The sequence below is a fragment of the Halichoeres trimaculatus genome, unplaced genomic scaffold, assembly GCF_033239565.1.
Source record: "Halichoeres trimaculatus isolate MK-OKI-2021-1 unplaced genomic scaffold, fHalTri1.1 fHalTri1_scaffold_10, whole genome shotgun sequence".
In the NCBI taxonomy this organism is placed as follows: domain Eukaryota; kingdom Metazoa; phylum Chordata; class Actinopteri; order Labriformes; family Labridae; genus Halichoeres; species Halichoeres trimaculatus.
The window spans coordinates 32,104,754-32,118,827 of NW_027437187.1; the positions used below are offsets into that span (position 1 = coordinate 32,104,754).

Sequence of the window (14,074 nt, forward strand, 5' to 3'; positions counted from 1 at the left end):
TGAAATCCCTAAATGATTCCAGTGAAGATGCTGGTCGTGGACAGCTCCCCCTGGTGGAAAAATGGTGAACAGTGTTTTATTTATACAGGAAGCTTGACCAGGGTGAATTAGAATCTATTCAACCCCTTATATTATCCTCATGTCCAGATCTATTCATATTTATTGCCCTTTAACTGTCAGTTGTTTTTGATGTTTTGTTGTCACTCCTGACGTCAGCCGTGGGAGCCACAAACTGGACATTTTATCCATTTATCAATCCGCTAATGCTTCCATGGCTAGATAAATTATTTCAAATGTTTTCACAAACATTTTTATGGTTAATATATAACCTTGAATCACTTATCCTCTCAGACATTTTGACAATTAATCCATTCACTATTGTAAAAAAAAAAAAATGCTCACCAGGTATTTCACCTATTAATCTCAAAGTCATGGCTTATGTATGCTTAGTATAATGTTGGGTTGAAAAAGTAGATAAATAAATTCTATAAAGAAATGTTGCTTTAAACAGAAGGAAAAATTCTTAAATCTGAATTTAGTACTTTAACCAGTTTCTCTTTCCAGATTCAGATTCTTTCCAAATAATAACTATAATGATTTATTTTTTTGGAGAAACTAAGTTTTCTAAATCTTAATGCATGGAACAGTGCTTTGTAATTTTAAAACCATTATTTGAGATTCAAGAACTATTATGAAAAAATCAATTTAATAAAAGAAAGAGTTTCTTGAACAACATTATTGTCTCTAAAACGAAACTCACAGATTTTGAACTATTTGGAATTTCAAATAATTGATATGTAATGAAATTACGTAAATGAAAACGTTTCACTTAGATAATACTTATGTCTCGATGTTTATTCCAAGCAATTGTATTTTAACCATTTTGTAGTCTGATAAAAACAGCTTTTGACTCAAAACTAAGCATTACGGACTACATTTCCCAGAGCTCAGTTCAAACGGTTCAAATCGGCCTCTTATTCAATCCACCAATGGGTGGTGGCGTTGAAACCACGTGACCAGGAGCGCAGCAGATTTAAATTGCTAACGGGTTGTGTTGACCCTGTTTGAATGCGTTGAAGAAAATAACGACTGTAAGTTTCCTGATGCGCTTTGGATTTGTAACTTTATTTAAATCAAACTTTAACTTCTTTAACTGTAGACTGGATAAGGCTAAAGGTTCTAATCTTAAATCATCGGAAGTTAAAGATAAGTTGAGTCGACGCAACCACCTCCCGATGGGTAACAAGCTAACATCAAGTTAGCATGACGGTTTATTATTATTATAAGTTATATTTGGGTTTACTTTTCACTCAATGTCTTTGTGTTTTTATTTCAAATTTATGCTTAATCTCGATGTCACAGCTGAATGTATCTCTGCAGATCTGATCTGGATCAGTCTGAGTCCCACAGAAAGTTACGATCAGCCCGATGGACTGTCAAGCTAACAGAGGTAGGTAAACTCTTCCTGATACCGACTCAGCATTAACACAGTTTTCACCAAACTAACTCTTTCACCTTTAACGTTGTCTCTGAACAGATCTGTGCTATATAACTGATGAGAAATTTGACTTCGATGTTTCGCTGTCACCTGCCAGGTAAGAAACACAATACTTATATGTAGAGCAAAATGTCACTGATGAAACCAAAGCATGGAAAAAAAGCATACATCAACAAACTACCATGTTTCAGACTGATATTCTATTAAAATTTGTTAAGATGATAAAACTAAAGTTGGTTGCTCACTTTCATTAAATACCTAAATTATAAACAAAGGCATGAAATGGAGACCAATCCAGTCCACTTTATTTTTTATAGCAATGTAAACATCAGTAAAGTTTACCAAAGTGCTGCACTGTTAGATATAGAGTTAAACACAGAGCACCTTAAAATACTCCAAAATAATATCAAAAACACATGGGTAAAAAAGAAAACATTCAGAATAATTCCTGCTGTAATCTGTGTTTCATTTCTCCCTGCTCTACAGCGCCAAAGGTGATGAAGAAGAAGATGAAGTGTTTGTGGGTCCTCTCAGCCATAAGGAGAGGTGCATCTCCGTGAATGTGGCATCTCATCTTGAGGGTAGTGATGGTGTACGAGTGAGCTGGAGTCCACTGACCGGAGAACTGTCAGAGGCCATGTGCCAGGAAGCACACAAACTCGCCGACCAGCTGAAAAGTCAGAATGAAGGGCCCACAGAGGCTACTAACACGAACAGCAGGGAAGAGTTCCTCCAGGATGCTGAGGCCAAACTGGGCATGCTCGTTCGGGGCAGCAGCACACTGAGCCCCATCAAACGGCAGACCTTCTTAGTGCAGGACAGTCCCATGAAGGAGCTGCCGCCTGCTGTGCAGCGCCGCCTACTGAGAGGAAGCAGTACAAAATCACCTTTGACCACCCGCACTTCCAGTACACCATCCATACGCCCTACTCATTCAGTTTCATCAAACCGCACCGCCTCCACCAACACAACGGCATCCACCCGCACGAGCACGAGACTCAGCACCTCCAGTCCTGTGGTCATGGTCAAGGCCCAGCCCAAGACAGGGCTGCGAGGGAAGGCAGCACTGGGCATCGTGCTTCCAAGCAAACCAGCTGGTCCAACAGCTTCAGCTACAAAGACCAGGGTGGATAAAAGCAGACTACAACCGCCAAGTAAAGTTGGAGACAAGATGCCAGTAAGTCAACCTGAAGATTTTTATTAGTTTAGGGCCAACTTTGGATAGTTTTATTTTAACAAATAAATACATGTTTATAACTTCAGGTAGTGGGGAGTTGGAAGCGTAGTCCATCCTCACATCCCTCCAGTCGGGCAGGATCATGCGAGGATCTGCTTTCTGATTCTGCAAGTGTAGCGTCAGACATCAGCGACTCCTCCCTGAACTCCAGTCTGCTGGGAAAACGCACCATGGCTCCACCCAGCAAAGTAACACTTTTATTAATTCTGATTCATCGCAGTAATATAGCACAGTTACTTGTGTTACAGCATACTGTACTGATTAAGATTTTACATTTAAACTAATATGTAATGAAAATAATGTTGTTGTTTTTTTTTTTACTCAGAGCTTTAAGAGAAATCTGTCAGCTGTGAAAGTTCCTCCTCTCCAGAACAGAAGAATTACAGACAGGAAGAACACATCTTCATCCTCTTCATCTGTGTCCAGCTTTAACTCCAGCATGTCTCTGTCCCCTGCTAAAGGTACGCTAACAGCTAACCTCTGCCATAACGTCCCCCATGTGTCTGTTTCCTGCTGAAATGAAAACAACTGTGTGAAACATGTATTGTCTCTTCCCAGGTAAACTTAACTCCTCTTTGAACCGAAGCATAAGTGGCTCCGCTGTCCCTGCCCCCAGTAGTGTAGGTAAAGCAGCCAATCCCACATCGACCCGCTCCAGTGTTTATGGCACAGTGGCACCAGCGCCAACAAACGCTGGGCGCCGCTCGCTGTCCACCCAGGTAAGGAGACAGTCTGAAGTGGAGCCCAGCAAAGCTACGAAGTCTACCCCGCTGAAGAGAGCAGAGGCCACGCCCCTTCAGATGACGCCTTCAAAGAGAGTTTTAGAGAGGGCCGCCTCCGTCCCCTCCGCTGCCTCTGCACGACTGCAGAGCGGACAAAAAACCAAATCCAAACCTGAGGCTATGGTCCTACCTACACCCAGTGGAGGTTTCAGAGGAGTCCCCCAGAAAGACGGTCAGAGCGGTCACTTTCAAATTTAAACTCTATTCTTCTTTATTATGCTGAAATAGGTTATAATTAAGATCTTATAAAACTCCCCACGTGTCATTTTCTGTCTAACTTTCTATTTTGCCTTCAGATGTCTCAAAGATGAAGCCAAAGAGGCCGATGTCAACCAGCAGCGTGGACAGGTAGATGACCTCACCAGTGGTGTGTGTGTGTGTGTGTGTGTGTGTGTGTGTGTGTGTGTGTGTGTGTGTGTGTGTGTGTGTGTGTGTGCGCGCAGATGTTTTAGTGGTGCTGCAATTTGCAGACGTTTCATTCAAGCAAGAGCCGGCTCTGCATAGAGGATAGGGATGGGTACCTTTCACATTTGAAACGATACAGTACCAATGCCAGGTACCTGGCAACTGGTACCGGTACCAATTTTGGATACTTTTTTGTTTATGGGGTAAAAAGTATCAATTTTTTTAATAATAAAGTTTTTTTTTTCAATTAAACATATCTATTCTTCAATATATAAACTTGCAATGCTGTGTTTCTGTCCAGCATGGAAAATCATCTACTCTTCCACTCCCTCACAGTCACAAGGATGCATTTAGGTACCTACACATGGTAACTTTTGATTTTTCATGAATCAGTACCTGGTTCTTTTAACAGAATTTGGTCGGTACCTATAAAAGTACCTAATTTGGTACCCATTCCTAAAAGAGGACAATGCAGGTTCCCTAGTGCTGAGGAGGAAAATACGTTTATAACTTGCTTGACTACCTTGCTGTGATTGCAGAGAGGTGTTGATTTGTAAAAGCAGTGTTTCATAGATGAATTATTGATCGGAGCAAGCTGAATCTGTGAATACCCTCGACCTATACCAAAGTTACCATACCATACCAACTTTTCTATAAAGCACTTTTAAAAAAAACTCAGCTGTAAACAAAGTGCTGTACAGGTAGTTAAATTAAGAAGATAAAAACGGATAAGAAAATACCGACACATAAAAGAAAACATACTAAAAACAATAAAAAGTAAATAAAAGGGAATAGGACTGGACAAAGGAATAAATTCTCACTGAGGTTAAAAGCCAAACAATAAAAAATAAGTTCTTAACAAATCCCCAATTTCTTCACTATCTTTTTAGAGGTCCTTGACAACATCAGCACAACATTTTAATAAGTATGGTTTTACTTATTACAAAAATGCTGATGTTCCTAAAGATAAAATAATTCCTTAATTGTGAAACCAGTACTAAAGTATAACTTAACAAGATGCTCCACGATCCTTATTATATTATATTTTATATTTACAGGCCCTCTCCTGATGGCAGTTTTTCTGCGTAAATCTACAACTTTATTCTTGTAAATTTATGATATTTATCTTATAAATTAACTTTTTGTTTTGTTTTGTTTTTTAACGTGGTCCTAATCCTCCTTTTGTAGGGATTAATACAGACTGTTTTTCATAATCAGACTGTTTTGACAAACATTTTTAGCCCCAAATATTTTTCATCCTGAATGTACAGAGCTTTATTTTTATACAAGTAATCTTTGTACAGTCCAAATGTAGTTTAGTGAGACTTTAAAGATAGACTGTTGCTAAAGTTCAACCCATAATTTATAGTGTAAGAGGAAAGTTTTGTTTGCTTCTAATTTCTTTCTTTCTGTCTGATCAGTGACTGTTTTTTTTTTCAGTCTTCCTCAGAAGCCCTCTGCTGGTCCTCTGACGCCCTCTGCTGGCAGTGGCAGATCGCTGCAGATGAAAGCACGGCGTCCCTCAACTCTCCCGACTCCCGTAAAGCGCAGGGGATCTGTCATCCCCACCGCCACACCAACAAATCTGGCACGGCCTTCCAGGTCTTCAACTGTCTCTAGCTCTGGCCCCGCCCCCTCCCCCAGTGTGATCAAGAGAGAAAAAAGCTGCAGGTGAAGAGTCACTACACGTGTTTTACATTTTCTCACTTTAAGTGTGGCTAAACTTAGTCTTAACTTAGTCTCTCGTTGTGTTTTGTTTGTGTAGTCCGACTCCAGCAAACACACAGGTGGAGGAGGTGGAGGTGTTTGTTGTCCCTGAGGTCCAGCCCTTCCACCTGGAGGAGGCAGAGCAGCAGCAGCAGCCCAGTGTCCCTACACCTCCCAGCCCTCCACTCTCTGACCAATCAGAGAGCCCCGAGCCTGAGCCAGAACCAACTCAGAGTGAACCCCGGCCCGGCCGAGACTTGATCCAGTTAGAGACTGCAGAGGAGAGCAGCAGCAAGACACAAGAGGTCAGAGGTCGCAGCAGTAAATACACTAACATGCTAAAACCAGCTCCTCCTCATCCTTGTTTTTCCCTCCAGGTGCTTCTGTTGGATCTTCCTGCTCCAATTCTGCAGCCTCAAGAAAAACTGCTTATTGACCTGACCAACACCCCAGACCTGATCCGGACCAGCAGCAAGTCTTCCAGCAACTCCCAGGTACCCTGCACGCTCTTGTTCAGCCCTGTGCTTTCACTGCAGAGCATCTTTTTCTAATTTTACCACTAAGAAGCAGGTGTAAGCCAGTAGGAGCTACTTTGAAGGGTTAAACCATTTATCAAACCAGTTTCTGTTGATTCTTGTCTCATCGATTTCTTGATTGTTTTTTTTTCCATTCCTTCACAAATCTTACAAGAACAAACACATTTGTTTGGAACTATTTCTCATTTGCATTTCCTTCTGCAGCTGATCGACTTAACCTCTCCGCTCATCAAGTGGAGTCCAGAGGACAAGAGAGAGAACAACGCCCCGCTCATCAACCTGTCCTTCTGATCTGGATCATCCTGAGGAGCTGGATCTAAATCTCTCTGTTCCAGATCATCTTAAGTATCAAAGTGGACTCTGTAGGTTTCTGTTTTCAGAAGCTGGTGAAAAATAATCAAATTAAGATAACAAGTATTTTAAATGATGAAAACACTGAAAGGTTCCTGGAACTTTTTTTGCAACTGATTGTACTTTTATTTGTTTTTGTCATGCTGCTCTTATCGATGTCTGAATAAATGCTTTTATGATGTTGATCCTCCTTTGCTTTTGCGTAGCCTGTCAACATCCCATAATATATTAAAATAATGTCACCTTAGGGCTCATAAGCCATGTTTGGTATTTAGGCATTAACTTTACATACATTGGTTTGTTTTCTACTAATAAGAGGTCAGGGCATGCAAATTTCCCCCCTTTTTTATTTTTTTTCAGTGCGTTTTTTCCTGTTTATTGCTCAATCCCACATCATCATGCAGTAGCTCTGCTCCCTAAACTCCTCATACCTTTTGGATTTAACCATTCTTGCGATTTTTGGGGTGTTGATTCAATTTAAATTGTGATTTTTTTATATTTATTATTTTTAGTTTGCTTTTTTTAAACACCACACCATGTGAAAAAGTTAAATGATGATGATGATAATGTCTACAGACTATATCAGGAGCCATAGTTTTCCATAAAATGCTTATCACGTGAGTCAGATATAAACATTTCTCCCTCTACTGAAGAAAAGTGTTAACTTTTTTTCCCAATCAGGTTTATCGCCAAAGACTTAATGAAGAATTTGAATTAAATAAAAAAAGATTTTTTTTTTTTTAACAAAGGATTCCGATTTTAATATCGTCATACAAAAAAATCCTGTTGTATTGTATTTCAATATTTTCTCCCACCCTTAATTCTTAGTGCAAGGGTGCATAAGGTGATACGAAATCTTGTAATATATATATGTATATATATAAAATTTTATTTTTTGTTTTACAAGTATTACATAGCAGAGGCGTAGCTACAATTAGGCAAACACAGGCAGTTGCCTGGGGCCCCAAGATTCCCAGGGCCCCCCAAAGCATCTCATAAAAACTGATTTATGAAGTTCTCTTCAATTGAAAGCATTTCTTTTTTCTAAATCTTACTTCACATGCTTCAAAATACATCAAAAGGCTTAATCTTTAATGATGGTTTCGGGTACTCCTCTTCCCTTCTTATTCAATGGGCTATTCCATGTTACAACACATCTGAAAATTTGATTCAGGAAGAAAGTGGTAAAAAACACTTTTTTCCCCCTTTTTTTATTTTTAACTAAGTCGGAAATAAAAACAATGTTGCTCTGAGATAAACATGTAAGACTTTTAGGATTTTAAGAACTTTATCCAGGCCAGGAAATAGGATAATTGTCTCAAAATCAAACTTTATGAGTTGGTGATAAACATTGTACAAAATCTCTTTTTTGGATACATAACTCACTGGACAGGGGGTCAAATAAAAACACATTAACTTTAAAATAATAGTACCAAAAAGTATGGTAACTGTAAATATCACCTCTTTCAGTAGATAATTTTCCAGTTTTATGTTGTGCTTGATATTTACATATTTTTTTCTTAACTAAATTATTTTTTTCAATATTAATTCTATTGTAATGTTTTTCTCTACATACTTTCTTGTTTGTTACTGTTACTCTGTAAATTCCCCACTGTGGGACAAATAAGCTGTCAATTGACCATAAAAGATTTCAAATCCAGGACAAAGTGGACTAAATGATGTTTTCATTTTTTTCAAATCAAACTAAAGTACAGAACTTGAGGAAATGCATTTAGTTGTGTTAAGTTACCATGTACAAGATTAGCACTGTCTCATGGCTTGATTCTCGGAAAGAGACAGTGGACCCAGGGAAGGCCAGTCTAGCTTTGAGGAAGATGAGTTACAAGGACATGGAGGGTGGAGGGCCCCACTGACTGGGTTTGCCTTGGGCCCCCAAACGACTAAACACGCCCCTGTTACATAGAGCTCTTGAAGAGAGGAGCAGATTAAACGTCATTCCTACGTCAGACCCTCGTTTCCCGCTTTCTAAGAAAGTGATATTCCTCTGCTGGCAGGTTTCAGAGATTAAACAAACGAAAGCCACTGGGATTAATCAGATTATTCCGTTCTACGTCAGACCGTAAGCAGGTGTCCTCACAGCCCTCAGTCTCACGCTGTCTCATGGAGTTTGTCCAGATTTTTTTTTTTTTTTTTTTTGCCTCCGTTAGCAGATTTAGATTTAGCTGAGTGATGTGGGAATCAGCAGCATGTGTTCAAGGCAGTCCACATCTTATCACCGAGCACAGCAGCGTCAGTTTGTTTTCTGACAGATGCGATGAAAGCTATAAAAACCGATCAGAGCAGGATCCAGGTGTCGTCAGCCTGCTGGGTGAAACATGGCGCTCTTCAAGTGCACGCTCGGAGTCCTCGCGCTCCTCCTGGTCTCTGAATGCGGCTGCGCAGAGGAGAAGGTAAGGAGCAGACGTTTATCAACACTCAGCATTTTATAAAAGTCTTTGTAAATTTGGCGCGAAATCTAAAAATTGTGACCCAAAAGTCTGAAATTCAGACCTTTTACTGAATTAACTTAAAGCTGTACATGTACATAAAGAAGCTGCTGAATGTATTTCTTTATAACACATTTCAGTAAGCAAGGTGATTCAAAGTACTTTACACACACAAGACATTGGATAAATCAAACTACTGTCAAAAAAAAAAAAACATGATACAATCAGACATGTTAATAAAACAAGCATAAACACTAAAAAATTTGTGTAACTGATAATAAAATTACTTGCTAAATTAGTGTAAATGATATTTTGAGTCTGTTTTTAATTATTGTGTTGTGATTTTTATTTAGCCACAGATGATGGAGATTAGAATGAATGTAATAATTTTCCTTGTTGGCTACCTTAGTGCACTTTGTTGACGGTTAACATGCAGTAGATTTTAGCAACAGAAGCCCAAAGCATTACTTTTTCTATCTCACAGTGATCGAAGTTTAGTTTTTCACTCAAAATGTCATCAGATGATAGTAACTTAAACCTTCAGAGTTGCATAGGCACAAAAAATAACCAAGAAGAACAATTTATCATAGACAAATAGGACATGTATGTCTACCAGAGGGGTCAAAAGTATTCCCATCCATTACTCAAGTAGAAGTATAGATAGAAAGGCTTTTGTAGAAGCTGAAGTATTAACTCTACTTTTTTACTTAAGTCAAAGTGTAAAAGTACCGATTTCAAAACTACTCAAAGTATAAAAGTGATGTAAGGGGAGAAAAGGGGACGAAAGCTAGTGACTATAAAGTTTTGTTAAAATGTCAAGGCTGAAAAATTCGGAGCAGCTAGTGTCTTACTTAACACGAGCTGGATCCCTTTAAACTAATCAAGGCTAGCCAAAATGTTTGATTACTTTATTTAGACACTACCAAAACACCCGCAGTCTCCCCATGTAAATAAAATACATTTTATTTTCTGCAAGGTGCCAAACCAAAACACAAGTAATTTAAGGTTTATGTGGATAATTTGCTGAATAATTGTTATGTTTTTCCCATTAGAGCCACCGTACTTAGTAGGTGCTGTTTCCTGTTTCGTGCCAGCAGGGTGCAGTACTGGGTCTTCTTCATATTAACTGATTGTCATAATGCACATTGTGTTTACCTGGCCATGGTTAAACAAAGGGATGATCAGTATCAATATCGGCATCGACTGATGTGTAAAAGTGGGCCGATGTTTACTCATTGGCTTAACTCTTCTAGGAAAGAAGACAAGATGAATCTAATCAGTAACTTACTCATTGGCTAATGGCCATTTTCAGAGCATTTTGAACGATCTTTCAAGATCGAAAAAATGTTGTTTTCTATGACCATGTAAACCCCAAAACTACCTAAGAAGAGTGGACTTTCTTCATTTATGTCTCTCTTCCTGTTTTTGATCCAAAAAAAGGCAAAACGTTCTTTTTTGGATTTTGTTCATCTCGGCGCTCCATCCTTTGATCCTCTTCATGTTCGTCTTTTCTCACAACCAAGCCGCTCTTTCTCTCTGAGCTACTCAGACACATCATCTCAGATTGTTTTTTTTTTGTTTTTTTACGAATATTGATATCGGCAAATATCGGTTAAAGGCCACAACAGCAATATTTATATTGGATATTGGCATCGGACAAAATTTTCATATTGATGCATCCCTAATTGAATAAATGTCCTAGTAAGAACTTCACTGTCCCTTATCATTCATGCTCAGACAGTGTTGTGTTTTTTTGTTTTGTTTTTTTGTTTTTTTTCTATGGCAGGCTGGAATGAAAACAAGCTGAAATAAAACAGAAGTAACAAGGCTATTTTTAAAATCAAGGAGGAGAAAGTACAGATATTTGTCTGAAAATGTAAAGAGCAGAAGTAAAATGTCAGCTTAAAAAAAATACTACTTCAGTAAAATATAGATACCGGAAATTTGTGCCTGAGTAAAGGTCTTTGCACACTGGGTCAGTTTTTTTCAGATGCATTTTTTTTTATCTGTTTTTGGAAAAAATAACATCATGCACACCTTGCACACTGAATCTGGTGCGTTTATTTTGAATTAATTGCGTAAATTCGCAATACAAGAAAAATTGAATCATCTAGCAATTGATCCTGCGCAGGCTCACACACATGCATGTTCACAAGTTTTCATTTATCATCTAAACATTGCCCAAAATGTGTAGCAAAATATGTCAGAAAACGGGAAAATGTGAGGCTACAGTGTCTTTGAATAGTCAAACTACTCAGGAAACGAGCTGGGCGGATGTGAAAAAATGCAAAAAAATCGAACCTATTAGGAAAAAAAAATGACGGACGAAAGTTTGAAGCATAATTGACATAACATGGGATCAAATTTAGTTTTTAACATGTGCGAGTTTTGGGTTAAAAAAAACTAACTCAGTGTGCAAAGACCTTAAGGTAACTAAGTATTTTTACTTTGTTACATGACACCTCTGATGTCCACTCAGAGCCTCCGTACAAATCCCTCATGACCAGATCTTTTATCCACCCTTCTCATAAGTGTTTCCATCTTTCTGATCCAGGATCTGTCTGTGTCTGAGCTCCTGTGGAGGGCCAACAAGGACGTGGGTAAGACAAATAAACCTCATGAGCAGTGTGCATTAAAAACACTAACGTGTTAACTTTAGAGTTATTCATTGTTTAAAGCTAGAAGGCATAGCTACTTCACAATGTCACAGATAAACTACACTCCTATGTTTGTCTGTAATCCCTTTGTTTTAGACAAGTTGTAGTATTTTTGATTTAACGGTCTGTAACAGTCTCTTTGTCCATATCATGCAGTCCGCAGGAAGGATGAGCCCCTGGTTATTGATGACATTGCTTATGACAGTGAAAATGAGAGAAACGCTGATCCCTGCACCACCGGTGGCGGCTGCATGTGGCCAAAATCAGCTGATGGAAAAGTCTATGTGCCGTATGTCATCGCAGGACATTACTGTGAGTGAACAAGAAACAATTCTTTAAGACATTTCCATCAAGCCCCAGCTTTCATCTTTTGATAATTCATTATGTTTAATTGGCATTTTCTGTTAAGTGCACAAACAAAACTAAAGTCTCGTTATGTTTCACAAAACTACATGTGGCCAACTTTGAAAAAAAGTTGGACAAGAAGTCTGGAAAAATGAGGGTGCATTTTTATATCACTTCAACCAGTCTTCAGCTCCTGCCCACTCAGTGTCACATCTACCCACTCACTCCACGTCCTCACACTGATGCCAGAGGCTGCTGTAACATCAGTATTAACTAATCTCATTCTCACACTGATAGCACAGCTTCAGATCTTGCAGAGTTTGCCCTTGGACACTTTTGCATGTGGGCGGCGGGACCTGGGAATCAAGACACAAATAGCATGATTTACAGGAAATTTAAATTGATATATTTTGCATTAACTTCACTATAAAAACTCTTTTTACACTTATCAAACAGTCTTCTGATTCTAATAGCACAACCCTTTGTTTTGGTGGATCAGCTGAAATGTTATTTTTGAGGTTTATGTGTAACCTGCTCATGTCTTTTCAGCTTCCCGTGAGCGCTCCATCATCGAGCGTGGGCTGGTTTCTTTCGCCGATTTCTCCTGCATCCGTTTTGTCCGACGTTCCAGTCAGAGGGACTACCTGAACATCCAGTCAGACAACGGGTGAAGTTGCCTGGCACAGAATGCCACATCACTGTTATTAATATCAAAACAGGAATATTCTGGATAAAATTATTGACCAACACTTGGGGTCCTGGGTCAGTCTGACACTTTTTTTTTTACTCCTCTGGGTCACAGCTGTTACTCCTACGTGGGTCGCCGTGGTTACTCTCAGACCCTGTCTCTGGACCGTCAAGGCTGCCTGTACCATAGCACCGTGCAGCACGAGCTGCTCCATGCTCTGGGCTTCAACCATGAGCAGTGCCGTTCTGACAGGGACCAGTACATCCGCGTCCTGTGGGAGAACATCCAGAACGGTCTGTAGCCTATCAAACCCAAGAGCCAAACACCTCAAAGAAGATCTAGCTAAAGTTTAATGGTTTGAATTGTGGTTTTCATCCTCTCAGGCTTGGCGTACGCCTTCGATAAGATCAACACTCTGAACCAGAACACCCCCTACGACTACAACTCTGTCATGCAGTACCACAGGTCAACCAAGCTAACACTTTATGCTAACTCTGTGCTCTTATTTTGAAAATTTTATTTCATTTCCCCTGACCTTAAACTTAAAAACTACAAGACATTAATAAGTTATTACAGCAGAAGAATGATAAAATAAAGACTAACTAAATGTTGGAGGTCCCTTAAACTGCAGTTCCACAAGTGGCCACTTGAGGCTGACTCTGAAAGCGAGTTAACCTCCATTAGATTGCATGTTAATATTATACAGGGAAATCAAACTGGTTTTATTCATACATTTGTTATTTTGAGAGGGCGATCATTTCTATTTTTGTAAAAAAAAAAAAAACTGAAATTATTTAAGTGTCTATTCATTTTTTTCCAGGTATGCTTTCTCAGCTAACAACAGGCCCACTATGGAGCCTATCCCCAACGCAAACGTTGACTTTGGCAATGCATCCCAGATGAGCCAGAACGACATTGACAGAGTGAACAGGCTCTACAGATGTTAACCGTAAGTCTCTAAATCTATTCTGACAGTAAGAAGCCACTTTATGGTGATGGTTTATTGTTATATGTTATTTATGTAGAAAAATTGGAATAAAGGAAAATCAGAGCGCTAAGTAAAACAGTGCAATAGTAATAGATATTCTTTTTTTCTTCCACCAGCAGGTGAAAACTGAAAGCTTGAGGCCACCTGAACTCTGAAACCAGCTGTTCAATAATCAGATGTTGTTTCAACAATAAATCCTCAAACTTGACCTCTCTTTCTTTGTATTTTTTTTTATTATTGTTACAGCAGGATGTTTGGACTGTTTTTACCAAACTAACACACAATAACGAACCAAATAAAACGGCCCCTGTGACGGACCAACTCAAGACATAAACCACACAACCAAAGTCCTTCTCCTTTTTTCTCTCCTTTTTTGTAATTCCTGAACCCTTTCTCTTTATGCACACAAGGGGGCAGCACATCATCAACTCTC

The 14,074-nt window shown here is 39.1% G+C and overlaps 2 protein-coding genes across 4 annotated transcripts; both read left to right on the forward strand.

Moving 5' to 3' along the window:
* The first annotated feature begins 996 nt into the window (after nt 1–996).
* gtse1 (G-2 and S-phase expressed 1) lies at nt 997–6,670 on the forward strand. Of its 3 annotated transcripts, none has more exons than XM_074677107.1 (12): nt 997–1,091; nt 1,381–1,450; nt 1,538–1,595; nt 1,985–2,675; nt 2,762–2,923; nt 3,061–3,196; nt 3,294–3,689; nt 3,814–3,865; nt 5,363–5,593; nt 5,688–5,934; nt 6,007–6,123; nt 6,370–6,670. In XM_074677107.1, exons 2-12 carry the CDS (start codon nt 1,429–1,431, stop codon nt 6,454–6,456), a joined length of 2,199 nt encoding a protein of 732 aa, XP_074533208.1. In that variant the 5' UTR covers nt 997–1,091; nt 1,381–1,428; the 3' UTR covers nt 6,457–6,670. The 3 variants fall into 3 exon arrangements, with proteins under 3 accessions (XP_074533208.1, XP_074533211.1, XP_074533210.1); XM_074677110.1 differs by having other exon boundaries at nt 998–1,113; nt 1,380–1,450; XM_074677109.1 differs by lacking the exon at nt 997–1,091 and adding an exon at nt 1,122–1,239.
* A 1,832-nt stretch (nt 6,671–8,502) lies between these two features.
* LOC141796497 (high choriolytic enzyme 1-like) lies at nt 8,503–13,600 on the forward strand. Its single transcript, XM_074677658.1, has 7 exons — nt 8,503–8,927; nt 11,518–11,563; nt 11,777–11,932; nt 12,515–12,632; nt 12,768–12,946; nt 13,037–13,118; nt 13,474–13,600. Exons 1-7 carry the CDS (start codon nt 8,853–8,855, stop codon nt 13,598–13,600), a joined length of 783 nt encoding a protein of 260 aa, XP_074533759.1. The 5' UTR covers nt 8,503–8,852.
* Nucleotides 13,601–14,074: the final 474 nt, after the last annotated feature.

Excerpts from the sequence above, each read along its gene's own strand:
- gtse1 (XM_074677107.1), top strand. The coding sequence starts at position 1,429 with ATGGACTGTCAAGCTAACAGAG. Across the intron at positions 1,451-1,537 it reads GGACTGTCAAGCTAACAGAG|ATCTGTGCTATATAACTGAT; the intron begins GTAGGTAAACTC and ends GTCTCTGAACAG. Across the intron at positions 2,676-2,761 it reads AAGTTGGAGACAAGATGCCA|GTAGTGGGGAGTTGGAAGCG; the intron begins GTAAGTCAACCT and ends TTATAACTTCAG.
- LOC141796497 (XM_074677658.1), top strand. The coding sequence starts at position 8,853 with ATGGCGCTCTTCAAGTGCACGCTCGGAGTCCTCGCGCTCCTCCTGGTC. Across the intron at positions 11,933-12,514 it reads TGTCATCGCAGGACATTACT|CTTCCCGTGAGCGCTCCATC; the intron begins GTGAGTGAACAA and ends ATGTCTTTTCAG. Across the intron at positions 12,633-12,767 it reads AACATCCAGTCAGACAACGG|CTGTTACTCCTACGTGGGTC; the intron begins GTGAAGTTGCCT and ends TCTGGGTCACAG.